The 14553-nt window shown below is 39.3% G+C and overlaps 1 protein-coding gene across 1 annotated transcript in view; it reads right to left on the bottom strand.

Moving 5' to 3' along the window:
* Positions 1-5682: 5682 nt before the first annotated feature.
* LOC104513535 (VPS10 domain-containing receptor SorCS2-like) overlaps positions 5683-14553 on the bottom strand; it is a 76224-nt gene continuing 67353 nt past the window's right edge. The window contains exons 20-22 of the mRNA XM_010156933.1: positions 8290-8447; positions 6037-6116; positions 5683-5706 (exon numbers count right to left, since the gene is read on the bottom strand). Coding sequence (XP_010155235.1) covers positions 5683-5706; positions 6037-6116; positions 8290-8447 — 262 coding nt within the window. The remainder of the gene's footprint in view (positions 5707-6036; positions 6117-8289; positions 8448-14553) is intronic.

The raw sequence follows: 14553 nt of genomic DNA, 5'->3' as shown, positions 1-14553 counted from the left end.
GCTTCTAAGCCTTCCAGTATTTCTTGTCTCAGATACTGTCTTCCAGAAGATCATCTCAGCTACCAGCACATAAACCAGTTGAAATTAGTCATTCTGAAAAGCCTCACATATGGGGGAAAAAAGAGATTAAAAGAATGAAAATGTTTCATTCATACATGGCTCCACAATTCATAGTTTAAGTAATTTGAAACTCCATTTAGCAGGAGGAAAAAGGTCGGGGCTGAAGACTTAAAAAAAAGAGATCTCACATATTAAAAATCATGAAACTAACTTCCTGTATGTATCAGTTTCATGAACAAAAAAAAAGGAATAAATTTCTAAGAGGAATGCATTTAGTCTTCACACCATCCTGAAGTACCACTACATATTCTCACTTCCCTGATGGTACATATAATCCTCCCTGCTCTACGCAGCATATTTGAAAAGAAAGGAAAAATGAAAACTGTTGAAATGTTCACATGACATTCCCGTTCAGATTTGGTAAGTGAGCTGTTCCAGTCTGCCTCAGCACTGAGAAACCCTTTTGCACTCCCTCGAGCTTGAGGTTACAAAATGAATTGGAAGAAAAGCTGCTGGGGCGACCAATCGGGTAGAAGGGGGCTGACTTAGAAAAGATTAAAAAATTAAGAGTGCACAGCTTGACATTTCCCAAGGTCTGTGGGGTTAGGAATTTAATGGCAAAACCTAACTGAGGGTTTGAGTTATTTCAAAATTTGTCGCTGTAATGATTATAGTCTTAAAATAAGTGAAAAATATTACATACAGATATCCATGACAGGAATAAACACGCATTTAACTGTAGACTTAACATTAGAAAAATGGTCTGAGCAGATCCTGTAACTACTTCTAGGCAATTAAATGCTATTCTAATGGAATCTTTAAAAGACTTTCTTACCCTAGTAAGAGAAGGATATATGCCAGTCTCGTAAAGAAAGTTGTAGAAGCAATGTGCAATTGGGACTGGGAAAGAGAAAATGAGCCAGGAAGCAGCTTTTTGGATGGATTTAGGAGATACAACAGAATTTTACATCTCAGAAATCAATATTTATAAAGGTAAATGCTTACAAATTTCTTCCTGGTGGAAAGCCAATATTTTGAGAAAAATGTGCATTTACTATCTAAATATCTGAAATAAAAACTAAGATGGAAACAATACAGCGGTGTCAATCAATATACAGTAACAACTCCAACTGTCAGGGAATCTGCAATGGAATAAAAATTTTGGTCTTTCTTCCCCCTCTCTCCCGCCTCCCCCCCCAAGTTTCCTTAACAAAAAATTATGAAACACACTTTTATAGGAAACATAGGAAACATCTATGACAGAAATAGTCATTGATTCTATCAACTTAGCAACATTGTATGCACCTTGAAATAACACTACAAATTTAGAGCTTATCATAACCTCTGGTTCGTCATCAAAAAGTTACTGCACGTATTCAAATTCTTAAAAATTATTACAAACCCCCACATTCCTCTGAGCATGTTTTTTGTGTAAGGAGGATGGAAACCACTGCAGTTCCATTCTTCTGACCTCTACTAAAGAGACAGCATACAGTAGACGAGTACTCCCGCTAAAGGGATGTCTCACTGGACCTAAAACACAGCTAACCATCATAAACATGTCAGATGACATCTTGCTCTAGGAACTAACCAACAGCAAAGTGCTGATTTGTCTCTGCTCAGAAGACAGTAATTCAACAAATCATCTACTTTATATGAATAAGCACTTCTCTTTAAACGGGTCACTGAAAGAAAAAAATCAAGAAGGATGTAATTCAATGAAAATATCTTAAGAGTTCAAAGAAATTGGATGTGAATTGGAGATAACATCTTGCCTCAGGCCTTCTATTTCTTTGCAGCCATTTCCACCACCCTCTTCTACGGGGTATAAAAACATACATTGGTTTATAGTGCTTTTATTTTTGAGAAATTAATTTACACTACATGTGGATTTTCCCTAAATGTCTACTGAGCATTTCTGAGCACTTTGGATGGATGGACCATTCGAAAACCATATAAAACATTCAATGTCAAGAGGGAAAGAAAAGATAACAGCTGTAAATCTTGATGGCTCTGTTAGAATGCTTCAAATCAGTACCTGCTTGGAGCACTCTGAAAAGTGCAGGGTGTTTCTGAAACTGCAAATACCTAAGGGCTTAAGAAGGCTGAAAGATGTAAATGAGGCCAATACACTGTCAGTATAGTTCAATATCAATGCTGGTATCACTTTACCCATTATTATAAGGCTTTTGACCAAATAACAGGGCCAAAAAGTTTAAGATACCAGGGTGTAACAGCAAAATCACAGCCAATGTTGCAATGCTACCACATAACAATATGTTCCAATGGGAGTTTTTCAATCAAATTACCTTTTTTTTTTTTTTAACTGCAATGTACCTTTTTCAGATTACGTATTTTTTTACATTTACACAAAATTGCATCTGGTTTCAGTAGACACCTTTAATAACAGCTATTATTACAAGTAAAACAAAACTATTAATAAATTATGGTCACAAAATTATTTTACTCTTAAGTTCCTGAAAAAACAGTAATTAATTTAGCCCCACAATACCTCAGTGAGGTAGGTAATTACTATCAGCCCCATTCTACAGCTGGGGAAACTGAGGCACATACAGTTTAAGTAACTTGCCCAAAATCTGGGTACAGAATCCAGGTACCTGACAGCCATCTTCTGTTTCTCAGACATCAAATCACCCTTCCTCACTAAGAAATTTAACTGGAACACATAAAAATACTGCATGTGTGTGTGCGTGCATGCGTGACTAGCGTGTGTGCACAGGAACAACTCTGAGTTTCGGTCTATGCACGTACTGGGATTTTAGACACATATAAAGGATAAAATGCTAAAATGTCATGGATATAGTTCAAGAGATTAGAAACCTAGCACTAGTGAGACTTTTCATTTAAAGCAAGACACCATGAATGGGAAAACGACAGTGGTATTTTCTCAGTTTAAAAATAATTCATTTTAAAGTTATTCTTGCCAGGGAATCAAAGGTTTCCTTTATTATCTGCTGGGTATTATTAATACAGTTGTGGATGACAATACTGACATCTCCTTAGAAAACAGTGGGTTTGAGACATGACAAACCAACCTCACAGGAGTTCTGCATGAATCAAATTAATAAGCATCAAAAAAACATTATTACAGGCACTATATTGTGCGGAGTCTTAATTAGAGTATCAAGCGGTTAAATAGTCTACGTCGTTCCAAAAGACTCCTGTTACCAGAGACACAAATCACCCTGTATTAAATGTATAAAAGTAGCTGGTAAATCATAAAATAGATGTGTGAGCTAGTTCCAACAGTGTCCTTTGCCAATCAGACGAACTGTGGGAGAACAACCCCAAGCTAGAAATTCGACCCTATCCCATGTCCATGAGGCTAATCTGCTACTTGCCCTGTGCAGATAACCCACTTCAAATTTATTTCACAGGAGCAAGTAAGAGTTTGCAATACTAATTTTATTCTCTGGTCCAGCTCATTTTGACTAGAAAAAGCATAGAGTTGGTGAGAACCGAAAAGCCTCTGGTGCAATGAACCTGAGAGTTTCCAACACACAGCACATTTTGTATTTGCACTTCTCTTCAAGAAACCCGGACTCAGATACATGTAACACCTTGGATTTCTACACAGTCTGGCATACAACAGTCAGCTAGCGCAGTGCTTCTCTGTGAATCAGATTGCATGGCACTCTACAGCTACATAGGCAGAAATTTTAGAACAATTTTTGAAATTATTTTCCTGAGCAGTTTGCAAGTGCTTTTCAGAATGTTCACTTAGACTTTTCCAGATAGTTCCTTACAGTAAGTTTATAATCTAGATTTTCTTGTGCTTTCCCATACATCCTGTGGGGTTTGTGAGAGCCTACAGTACTACACTGAATTATCACATCCCCGTCTGTTGCATTTGATGATAATATGCTCTAGGCTATACACAGCTACATGGAAGAATGACTCCAATGCATACCTTAATTTTAAGACATTATTTTCTGTTTGTTAATTGAGAAGGATGTAGTTAGTTATCTGTATCCTCCTTAAGCAAGGTAGTGTGTGAGCTTGCCACTAGCATCAGTATGACATTCAGTGAGTAAAGAGCTATTTATTCTCTATTGAAGGCAAAAGTGAGGAGATTATATAGGTTTCTGAGAGAAGCATCCTAATTCCAGGCAGCTGTGAGACACGATGCCAGATGTTAAAACTCATCACACCACAGTCCATTTCCTGCATGGCTCCATACACTGGAGGGAAAAGACTAGCAAGAAGCTGTGGATTCACCCCACTGCTGCTCCCTGGGGATGCAGAGGGTGAGATTAGGAAACTCTGACCCGACTGACAAAATTGTGATTAGGAAGCTCTGACCTGTCTCACAAGCCTTTCTGCTAGGGGCTCCTTTGGAAGCCCCACCATCCTCCCAGCAGCAATAGGGGCTGGCAGTGGTAGGGACAAAGGGACACCATGTGGGGATGGAAAGGAAATGTGAACCCCTGAATCACAGCCCGTGCTTCTCATGGCCCTCTGGATCATCACACCAACCCAACGGAAGAGGTCAGGTCAGAGTTTGCCCATGCCTGCCTACAAGGGCAAACAGCCAGGGAAAATCCCAAAGAGGGATGTGGGGATGGCACTGCACTACCCAGCCCTGCCGGAGGAGAGCTCGGACCTACCCAGCGCCTCCACCCTAATAGGAACTTTTAAAAAAATAACCATACAAAGAAAGCGATCAAAAAAGAGGTATTTACACTCTCTGAAAATTTAAAAACAGACAGGCCACCAGCACAGGGTTTGACAGGATAACTCATCTGGCAGCTGCCATCGTCCTAGGGATGCTCGCTCAGGAGACTAGAGAGCAACTGAAATGACTGTCCACAAGTGAAGGCACCTGGTCTGGAAATAGCATCAAGCTGGTGTTTTTGTCTTTCACATGAGTGGGATTAGGGAAGATACTGGTGCTGATGGTTTGTCAGGACTGCTACACTTACAAGAGCATTATCCTATATTATGAGATAATCTTAATTAACACTTTACTTCCTTTAATCCACAGAAGAGCCTAAGCCTAAATTCATTAGATTGTCTCACACGTGTTTAAGTTAAGAGCTTGTATTGACTAGGAGTGTGTTTGTCTCCTTGCTTAGTTCTCTCCCAGCACAGAAACACTTGGCCTCCTGGAAACTTGTCATGGTGATCATCCAACCATCTGTTCTGGTCTAGTCACTTGTGTAAAAATCACCTTTTCAGGCTGAAGAGTCCCAGCCTTCTGCTGAATACCTCAATTAAAAATATAATTAAAAAGTTACAGTCAACCCTTCTAAAAATAAACATAAAGAACTAGAGCATACACAGAAAAGAAAGGAAGCTGGCATTGAAGGTGCCTAGGGCTACAAATTTGCTACCGTAGTTTGAGTTTCAATTGTAACGAGTTCCCATACCAGAGAGTGAACACATGACATACTATCCTTCTCCCTCGGTAACTGATGATGGACACTTTTTTCCACGGGACCAATAAGGAACCTCCTCTCCACCAGCATTTACAGCCATATTTGTAATTTTGTGACATCACCAGGGAAAAATAAAATGATACAGAGAAGAGTCTTTCGTTTTCTGTGTTCAGCTGTAAATATCAGCTAACCAGGTAACTGTGCATCTCTCTGGAGTTGATGCTCAAAACCACGCCTGAGTGATTGCCTATGAAAATACAGAAACAAAAGGCCAACATTAGTGCAGTTCAGGCACCTCACCATAAATTCTCCTTTTATTGCAGGGACAACTCAATCGCATAAAGAGTGGCTTTATCAAACAACAGGAAGGTTGGTGCAACAGCTCCGTGTACCTACAGCATACTTTCACGCAAAGCTTTTGCTCATGGTGGTGGATTTGTGGAGAATTCCTAGGGTTTCTATCCCAGTGACAGCATAAGTTGGTTCTCTGTGTGGCTTAAAAAGGTGTAGTTGTCTCGAGGGGTGCAGGTGAGGGAGGAGAATGGAACCTGAGGCGTCCATTCGACATGCCACTGACCTGGGACTGGACACTGACCGGCATCAGCAATAGGGGAACTCTGTAGCTGTTCAAGTTGCCACTTCTCGCAGAAGGAGTCACTGCAAGGTAATGGTGTTGAGGAGTCCCAAGGTGGGGGTTGCGATAAAGTAGGCAACATAAAATATATAGAAAACAAAAAAAGTGGATGGGTGAGTCTGGAAATACTGTACTGTGGAAATTCAAAAGTTATGAGAAGAGAGAGAACAAACAGAAACCCCGGCCTGTAACTCCCTCCTGTGCACGGAGAGGAGGCTGCTACTGGCACCTCCCAACAGGGAGGGAGAAGGCTCACCAGATCTAGAAGGGATCTCCATAGCACAGGAATCTTCTGCAAATAATGTCGTAAACCAGAATTTAATATAAAGCAGGGATCATAACATATTTCATACTCCAGCCAGATAAAACAGAGGAGTAACATTAACAGGAATATTTTCTTGGCAGTACTGAGTGATACCGGAGCTAGTGGAAAGTATTGCAAGCAACAAAACAGTACAGCGTGCAGTAATATAGTTTTATGTGTTAAAGTCTTGTGTCTAAAAGCTGTACAATAGCTGACGAATACGGATGATTATGATCCACAGAAATGAAGTCTTTATGCTCTGCTGAAAATGCTGCTGGTGTTGACAACCTGGCAGAAGCACAAATCACCGAGATCTACATTTGCTAGATGTCTTAAGTTTCACATCAAAACACCATGATCTTGCACTCTTTAATGTTCTGCCCACATAGGTGTTTGAGTTTTGGGGTTTTTTTCCTCTGAATAAGAAGGGCAGAGCAAGTAGAGATTGTTTCTGAATGTGCTACCGATCAGGGTAGCATTTCTTTATTCCAGCTTCCCAAGCTGCCTTATGTAAATAGGCCATAAGGCATTTTCTAGCATGAAGTTATGCTTTTGTACATTACTAGAGGTGTTTGAATTCTCCACCTTAACAGTCACGTCTGCAAAGACTCTGTTAGCATTCAGCTTTCTCCTCTAAAGGAACCAAAGAACACATCCTGCAGATGAGTTGATCAAACAATTTTAACATAGACCTTTCCCCCACCCCCCCCCAAGGGTTGTTTTTGGAACTAACTCGAGTAGAGTCAGGAGTGCAATCAAGGTTGTCTTGCAAAACCTCAATGAAAACACAGTGATACTCATACACAAAGGTTGTCAAAGAAAAGACAGAAATACACAAAGCAAAGCAGAAGGCTGGATTCTCCCCTTGTGCTCAAAGCTAACACCTCCAAGAACCTAGAAGCAGCACAACAGTTCAGCAAATGAAAATAAAGGCATTGACAACAAACGATAAAAGTGAAACCTAAGATAAAGAGATTTCTCTCCTGACTTTCCCCAGGCTACCCTCTGGTGCAGCTAAACCACATCTTCTTCTTTGGGTTCATGAAGACATTACAGTTGCCTGCTACATCATGAATCTATTGCTACAAATCCCAAAGGCTTTGGGTTATATGTTTTATTTTCACAAAATGTGTAGAAATGGAACTGGAGACCTCTTTCATTGTCCTACACTTTTCACCCTGCACCTGAAAGCAGTCTGAACACAACGGTAAATTTTACAAGAAATGAACTTTATAGATCACCACTCTGTGTTACATTAAAAATAACCACAGGGTGCCAGGATATACACTTCCACCTGGCAGTGAAATCATTTGCACTGAAAGATATTCACAGAAAGTCTTCCTTATGGGTTCCTTATGACCACACCACGAATACTAGAAAGTTACTAACTAAAATAAGGAAGGCTTATGATACTTTTTATATGGGAATAAATTCAATGTTTCTAATAATGCAAACTTTAAATGCCTCTGGAATATGACAGCAAGCATAGCAATAGATCTAGATACAATCCATTTGGAATCATGGAAACATTGGCTCTACAAATCCTTCTGGCCTAAACTCTATTTTCCACTAATGCAGGGGATTATTGAGTTAATTCAAATACCTATTATATCCTGTTCTACCAAATACAATTTCTCTGTAAAACTGTCTAATAAGTCTCCTGACAATAAACTGTACTATCTCTGTACTCACGCTCTATATAGCATGTCATCCATACATTAGCCTGTACCACAAGCAAGCCAAAAGAAGATAACTCAAATAATCCTTTGTTAGCAGTGTACTATCTGCTTCTTCCTGAGCCTGAGCAGAAAATGAAAAAAAGCTAAAACTAAAACAAACACCCATTAAAAATCAGTTACTTATGAAAATTTATAAACTGAAAATGAAGTTACCTCTTGCGTTACCTAGTGTTTGAGAGTCCAGATCATCATCAATAAACTCCTCACCCTGGATGATGTTCTGGGTGTCCTCGCTATGGTTAACAGGGCTTGTCATCTCCTGCTCTTTTTCATTGTGCATCTGGGCATAGACATTTCTGCCTGGCATTTTCCTATATTGGGCAAGAAGAAAAGTCTTGTCATGGCGTTCCTTTGTAGTGCACTTATGCTGGCATCAGAGCAGAGCTCCAGCAGAGCTCAGTCATACCAGAATCACAAACCAGTACCAATCCCACCCTTCCTTAATTTTGTGTTCACAACTTACAGTTATCAACTCCTTATTCTCAGTTTTATGCAACTGCCTTATCACAATGTTCATACCAATGTAATAATTAAGCATCAATTTCTGATTGACAGACAATGAACAATACTTAAAAAAAATACAAAAACACAGAAAAACTATTTTTAAGAATTCAAGCAATAAAAAGGCCCATTCATTCCTGGTTCCAGGTGTCTTCATAAACATTAAGCTGCGTCACAATCATCATCACATCTCCCTTGTGAGGTGGGCTTACACTGAAGGGTAATAGCGTTCAATGGCACCCTCATACTCCATCAGGGTTGAGGAGAAAGCAGCAGGAGAAATCCAGGAGACAGGGAATGGAAAGGGAGCAGAGAGTAAAGAACCAGGAGGCCAGGACCAAGGGGTAAGGAGCAAGGAGGAAAACAGGCATCGATAATGGCAAATAAGACGAAGGGGTGCTTGGTCAAGTTAAACAGGCAACACTGAAGGAGGCAGAGTGTAAAGCTTGACTCTGGGATATTGGGAACTGATGAACTGGACAAAACTCTAATTGCAGACAGGATTTAATTCATTCATTCTGATTTGAATTTAGAAAAACCAAAACCACATTACTAAATGGCTCTGTCAGCTCTAAAGAAGAATTAGCACCACGGCTGAGACCGGGAGCCTTAAGACTTAGTATTAATAAAGAGTTCTTAACTAGATTAACTTAAATTAGACTTTGTATAATAAAAGGGAATAATCAGGGACTTCTACCTTTGCAACAGAATTTATGGTTTAAACATTTCTCAAGAGCCATACCCTTTGCTGTAGCTGCATTCAACTGCAATCTGCCTGGGCACATAAGGACATCCTTTCCTAGGCACCAAGCAAACACTTCTGATTAGGGAGTTGCAGGTTGTGAGCTCCACTTCCTACACTGAAAGAAGCAACTTGACAGCTTGATCAGCATGACAGCAGATCATGGCTGTCAAAGTCTTTTCTTAAACACAGATTATTACAATGGGCAGACAATGAGAAGAAAAGAGAAAATGGTGTTGAACAGCTGAGGTTAAACTGCTGTTTCTGCTGAGCTCCTTTAGACAGTGAGAAGATAGAAAGTGTGACACTCGTTTTTAGGCATCTCTCTAAAAACTACCATCTTCTGCTCCATATTCTGGAAGCAATTTGAAAGCTGGATAAAAACACAGGATGCTCTGTTTTCTCTAGGCTTTTGAAGATGACCTGTTTTTAAATGTAATTTCAAAAGAACGGTTCTTTACCATGTGGCACATTCTTAGTTTGAGATAAAAGTTCCTGCAGCAAACTATTTTGAACAGCACCTTCCACTGCATCAAAGTAATTAGAATAAATAGAAATTGCTATCCAACAGACTAATTGCATCCTTTATACTTATATATGTACACACACACAAAATTACATATACACAGAAATCAGGCATTTATCCCATAATTTATAAGCAGCACAAAGCAGGAAATCTGATTGCTCTTTTTCTTTTCTGTTATCTCAGGGAGCATGGAGTAAATAAACCACGAGACTAAGCAAATGCAAGGGACAAGGATGGAAGGAACGTCTGATAGCACAGTGCTGTGTTACAAGATGCTCCTCCCGAGGAGGACCGAGGGCTCCTCCAACACAAACATACACATAAAGCCAAGCCCTGCATCGCTCTCCTCCCATTAACTGGATGGAAAAAGCCACATTGAAGGAAGGAATAACATTCCTCATTACCAAAACAAATACATTAGGTAATTAATTTTTTTTTTTTTCTCTAGGGCCAGTAACTCCAGACTGTTTTTAACGTGTCTGCTAATGAAACTGGTCATGTGGAAAACAATATCCCTCTCAATCAAACCTGCATCAAACCTGTCAAATTGCTCACTTTCAGTCCACCGCCAAAATGCCTAAGGGAAACAAAACCCATCTTTGCAACACATCTGCAGAATTAGAACATATGTTTCTGCACTAATTAGAGGACCTTCTCACAACTGTATTTCTGACAGACTGTAGAAGCATCAATAGCATTGTCAAAATGGTTTTGACATAGTAAAAATGTTATCCATCTCAAACCCATATGGCACATCAGACCTTTGCAGTGAAGTAAAGGGAGCAGAGCTGCTAGTCTGTGTTTGCCCAGGCTGGAGGAGCTGTCTGAAACCAGGTCAACAAAGTGTGTCCGGTAAGACTTACTACTTAGAGATCACTACAATCACGACACATATTATTAAACATATTAAGGGATTCCTGAATGGAGAAACCTCCCAAGTTTTAGGTTATGAATAAAAGGAAAAAAGGCTTAAGCTGTTATTTCTCACTCACCTAAACCTCATGAGCCCAATCCTGCTAAGTACAAACCCTTTGTGGACAGTAGGTAGTCAGTGACTCTTCCATACTTTCCTTTGCCCCTCACACTTACAGAGGAAGGCATCTTAGATTGTAATATGGAGTATGGATGGGAGGAAGGAGAGTACCACAGGTCTTGTGAAGGCATACAACGTAAGCATATGACCTTTTATACACTACAAAGATCTCTGTGTGTTTTGTATTGGTTCAGTTTCACAAGGAAAAGACTCAACCAGACTGAAGAAAATGATAGTCCAAGCCTTTTCAAGAGGCATTTTTAACACATGTGCCAGATGCTCTGTTTATGAAGGACAACCACACTGTGGGATGAAACAGGATGTGGATACTAAATCCTTGCTAAAGATGGGCCTGATTCTGGCAATTTTCCAATTGTTCCTCACTGCTCTAAATTGTAGGAAGGAAGCCACTACCCTTAATTATACAGAGAAAAACCCTTGTATACACTGATGTGTTTCGCTCTTCTTAAGGAAGCAATTTATGTTAAGTCTAATGTAACTGTTTGAAGTAGGCAGAGCTGAAATGCTTGGGTCTACGTAAAAGACTACTGTGAAAACATGACAAGACATGAAATTTGACCCAAGAGATTTATATCAGCAATATGAAAATTGAGAACACATTTTTAAGAACAGAGAAAAAGCTTATGCAATAGTTTCTTTTGGGGGTTTATTGTTCAGCTGCAAAATGCACGTGCTTCGCATCCATCACTGGAGACAATTACCGCTGCCGAGCAGCACTCTGTAGTTTAAATTTTTAGTTCCTTTTGTTTGTTTCTGTAGTATTTTATTTCAATCATGAAGAAGAAGAAATATTCATGCCTGCTTTGAGAACATGAAGTGGAGAACTAATTCTGCACAGAACTTCTGATGAACATCACAGCATATGGCTTTCACCAGGCTCTCCAGGTCCCACATCTTTTAGAAGGTATTCCAGAAAGCATTTTTTTTCTTCCCTGTATCCACAAACTTTAATCAGTCCATACCTGAAACTGCTTGTACTCAAAAATGTTCACCATTAGGGAACAGCAGGAGGGGGATGAGATATTGATTTCCACTCATTTAAACTCTCTAGTTTATTTGGCTTTCAATTCCTTCCTTGTGGAGCCAATATTCATTGGCCTTTATGCAACTTCATTCATTTTCCAGAGGCTTGATTATGTTTAGTATAAAAACCAGGAACATAATCACATGGCAAAGGACATGGAATAATGTAGCATTCTCTTGGAACTTAAATAAAACTAACAACAATAATAATCCATTAAATAGAATACTTTATTGTGGTGTTGGCTTTATTATGTTTGGATTAATTTTCAGATGACTGACTTCTTTGCACTTTAAGGCACTCCTGATTTACTTGCCTCTTTCATTTCGGAAATCTTTTCTACATGCTATTACTTTGATTTCTGAGGAAGTTTTTATGAAATATTATGGATCATTAAATTAGTGCCTGTTTTTTTATAACTAAATGGCATGGATTGAGACTAAACTTGCTCTCATGGTACATAAAAGTAGTATAAGCAAGGTAAGGAAAAAAGATAGCTTTTCTTCAGAGACTGAAAATGAGATAGTAAGTCAATGAGGCAGAAAGATAACACAGTTCTGCTCCAGATTGTGGAAATGACCCAGGAGGGGGTTCATTTACTAAAAGTGGCACTTGATAGTGGTGGGGGAAAAAAGGAATATGCACAAAATGGTATAAATTTGACTGAAGTAGATTCATGGTGATTTGTGAAAACGATGTATGCAGCTGTAAGTACACCAACAGTAGTTTGCATACAAATTAAAAGATGAAGATTTTCATACTCTTTTAGAGAATCGAATTTGCTACTATTGACCAGGTAAAACACGTATGCAGAAAAGCCAATTACTTGTTCTTGTTTGGCTACTCTTGCATTCTGTTAAAAATAAGGTAAAAAATAAGAAAAGGCTGATTTCAGATCTTCCACTAGTAACATAATGACTATATGGCAGCTCTGATGTGGTTAAAACATAGTTCTCCTTTCCACCATAGTTCTCCTTTCCACCACTTTGCCTAGTGCAGACAGTGCTATTTGTCTTCTCTATACTGCTTCCCAGGACCCCACACGGTAGAAGCTGGCTCTGAGAGGATGATGAAATCTCTTCTGGATGGGGACTTGAAACCCACAAAAAAATATAAACATTATTTCAAAGGGCATGGAAGAATCATTCTTTTACTGAACCAAATATAGTAAAGATGGTATGGCCTAGAAAAAATATATGCAGGTCCCAGATCTGCACTAAAACAATGGACCCAAAAATATTCCCAAATATTTTCCAGCTGCTTCATATTGTTCTGGTCAACAGAAGCCACTGTAGTCCATTTTACCTGGATGCTTAAACAACTGAAGCACACTATCGAGTATTGTAACATATTGTTCACTTAAGGCATCAGATGGGTGATTTCCCCATGCAGAAAGTACAATCAAAGAAATGGACAGTTATTTTTGGCTTGCCTGCCATCAACACTCGTCGTCTGCACTGCTCTTGTGCCACAGTCAGATTTAGCAGCTGGGATGTTACCTCTCACTCCTTGCTGTCATGCTGAAAATTTAACTGCAAACTACCTAAACCAGTCTCTGTTCCTTTGTAGGATACAGCTGGAATCAGTTCCTAAAACTATCAACATTTATTATTTAAAATTTAGTTTTCAATTACTGGGTAAAAATAGCCCTAATCTGAATTGCTTATCTACGTTGATCACAAAGGATCAAGTCCCTGCATATCTCAAGACTTGTTGGCTTTCTATTTTGTCATCTAAAGCAACTAACTGCTTCTGGGTTTGCCAGGAGTCACTCCACAAGCTCCGAGGACTCCAGCACCAGTTTTTCGAGCACCATATTTCTGGGGAGATGTCAGGAGGGAACAAGGCTGGATGCATAAATAGGCCATTAGATAAAGTCGGAGGAGGGGAGAAGGGGGGGGTGATGTGTGTTGGGAGACAAAATGCTAAATTGCAATTTTACTGTACCTAAGAACAGAGGGCAGCAGCCTTCCTAGTAAGTGTTTAAGGATCTGGGATTAGGGTAGATAAGAACCGATGTAACCTGCAGCCAGCTAAATCATTAACTAGACAGCCATGACAGCTCTGATTATCCAGCAGACATTACAATTTTAGTTTTGATTAGAGTAGTGGGAAATTATACATGTTTAATATTTTCTTTTTAATTGGCATTCCTTCAGGAGTGATAAAACAGCATTTGCTTTTACTATGCATATAACTAATCAGCCAAAATCCCACTACCTCTATATGATTCCGCCTGTTTTAACTCTAGCCCCCTACTTAATCAGAAAAAATGCTCTCTTCATTCTCTGCATATGAGGCATCTGATACAGGATCTTACACAGGACTGTTATTTTTAGATTAATGCTCTCCCTCAAACAAATTTTGTGAGATATACTTCTTGCAAGGGACACCCATTTTTACTGCTGGGTATTGCAGTTTTCAAAAAAATGAGATCAAACAGGAGCAGCAAGTTTCATCACAGCTGTCCTGATTGCCCTGCAAGATTCATAAAAAAGAGGTATTAGATTAGTCCCTGATGTCTTGTCAACTTGTCTTTCATCTCGCAACTCTGCCTGACAAAAATTAGTGTA

This window comes from Eurypyga helias, unplaced genomic scaffold (genome assembly GCF_000690775.1).
Source record: "Eurypyga helias isolate BGI_N326 unplaced genomic scaffold, ASM69077v1 scaffold1288, whole genome shotgun sequence".
Taxonomy (NCBI): Eukaryota; Metazoa; Chordata; class Aves; order Eurypygiformes; family Eurypygidae; genus Eurypyga; species Eurypyga helias.
Note: the sequence above shows the minus strand (reverse complement) of the source record. Positions and strands in the feature narration are given on the sequence as shown.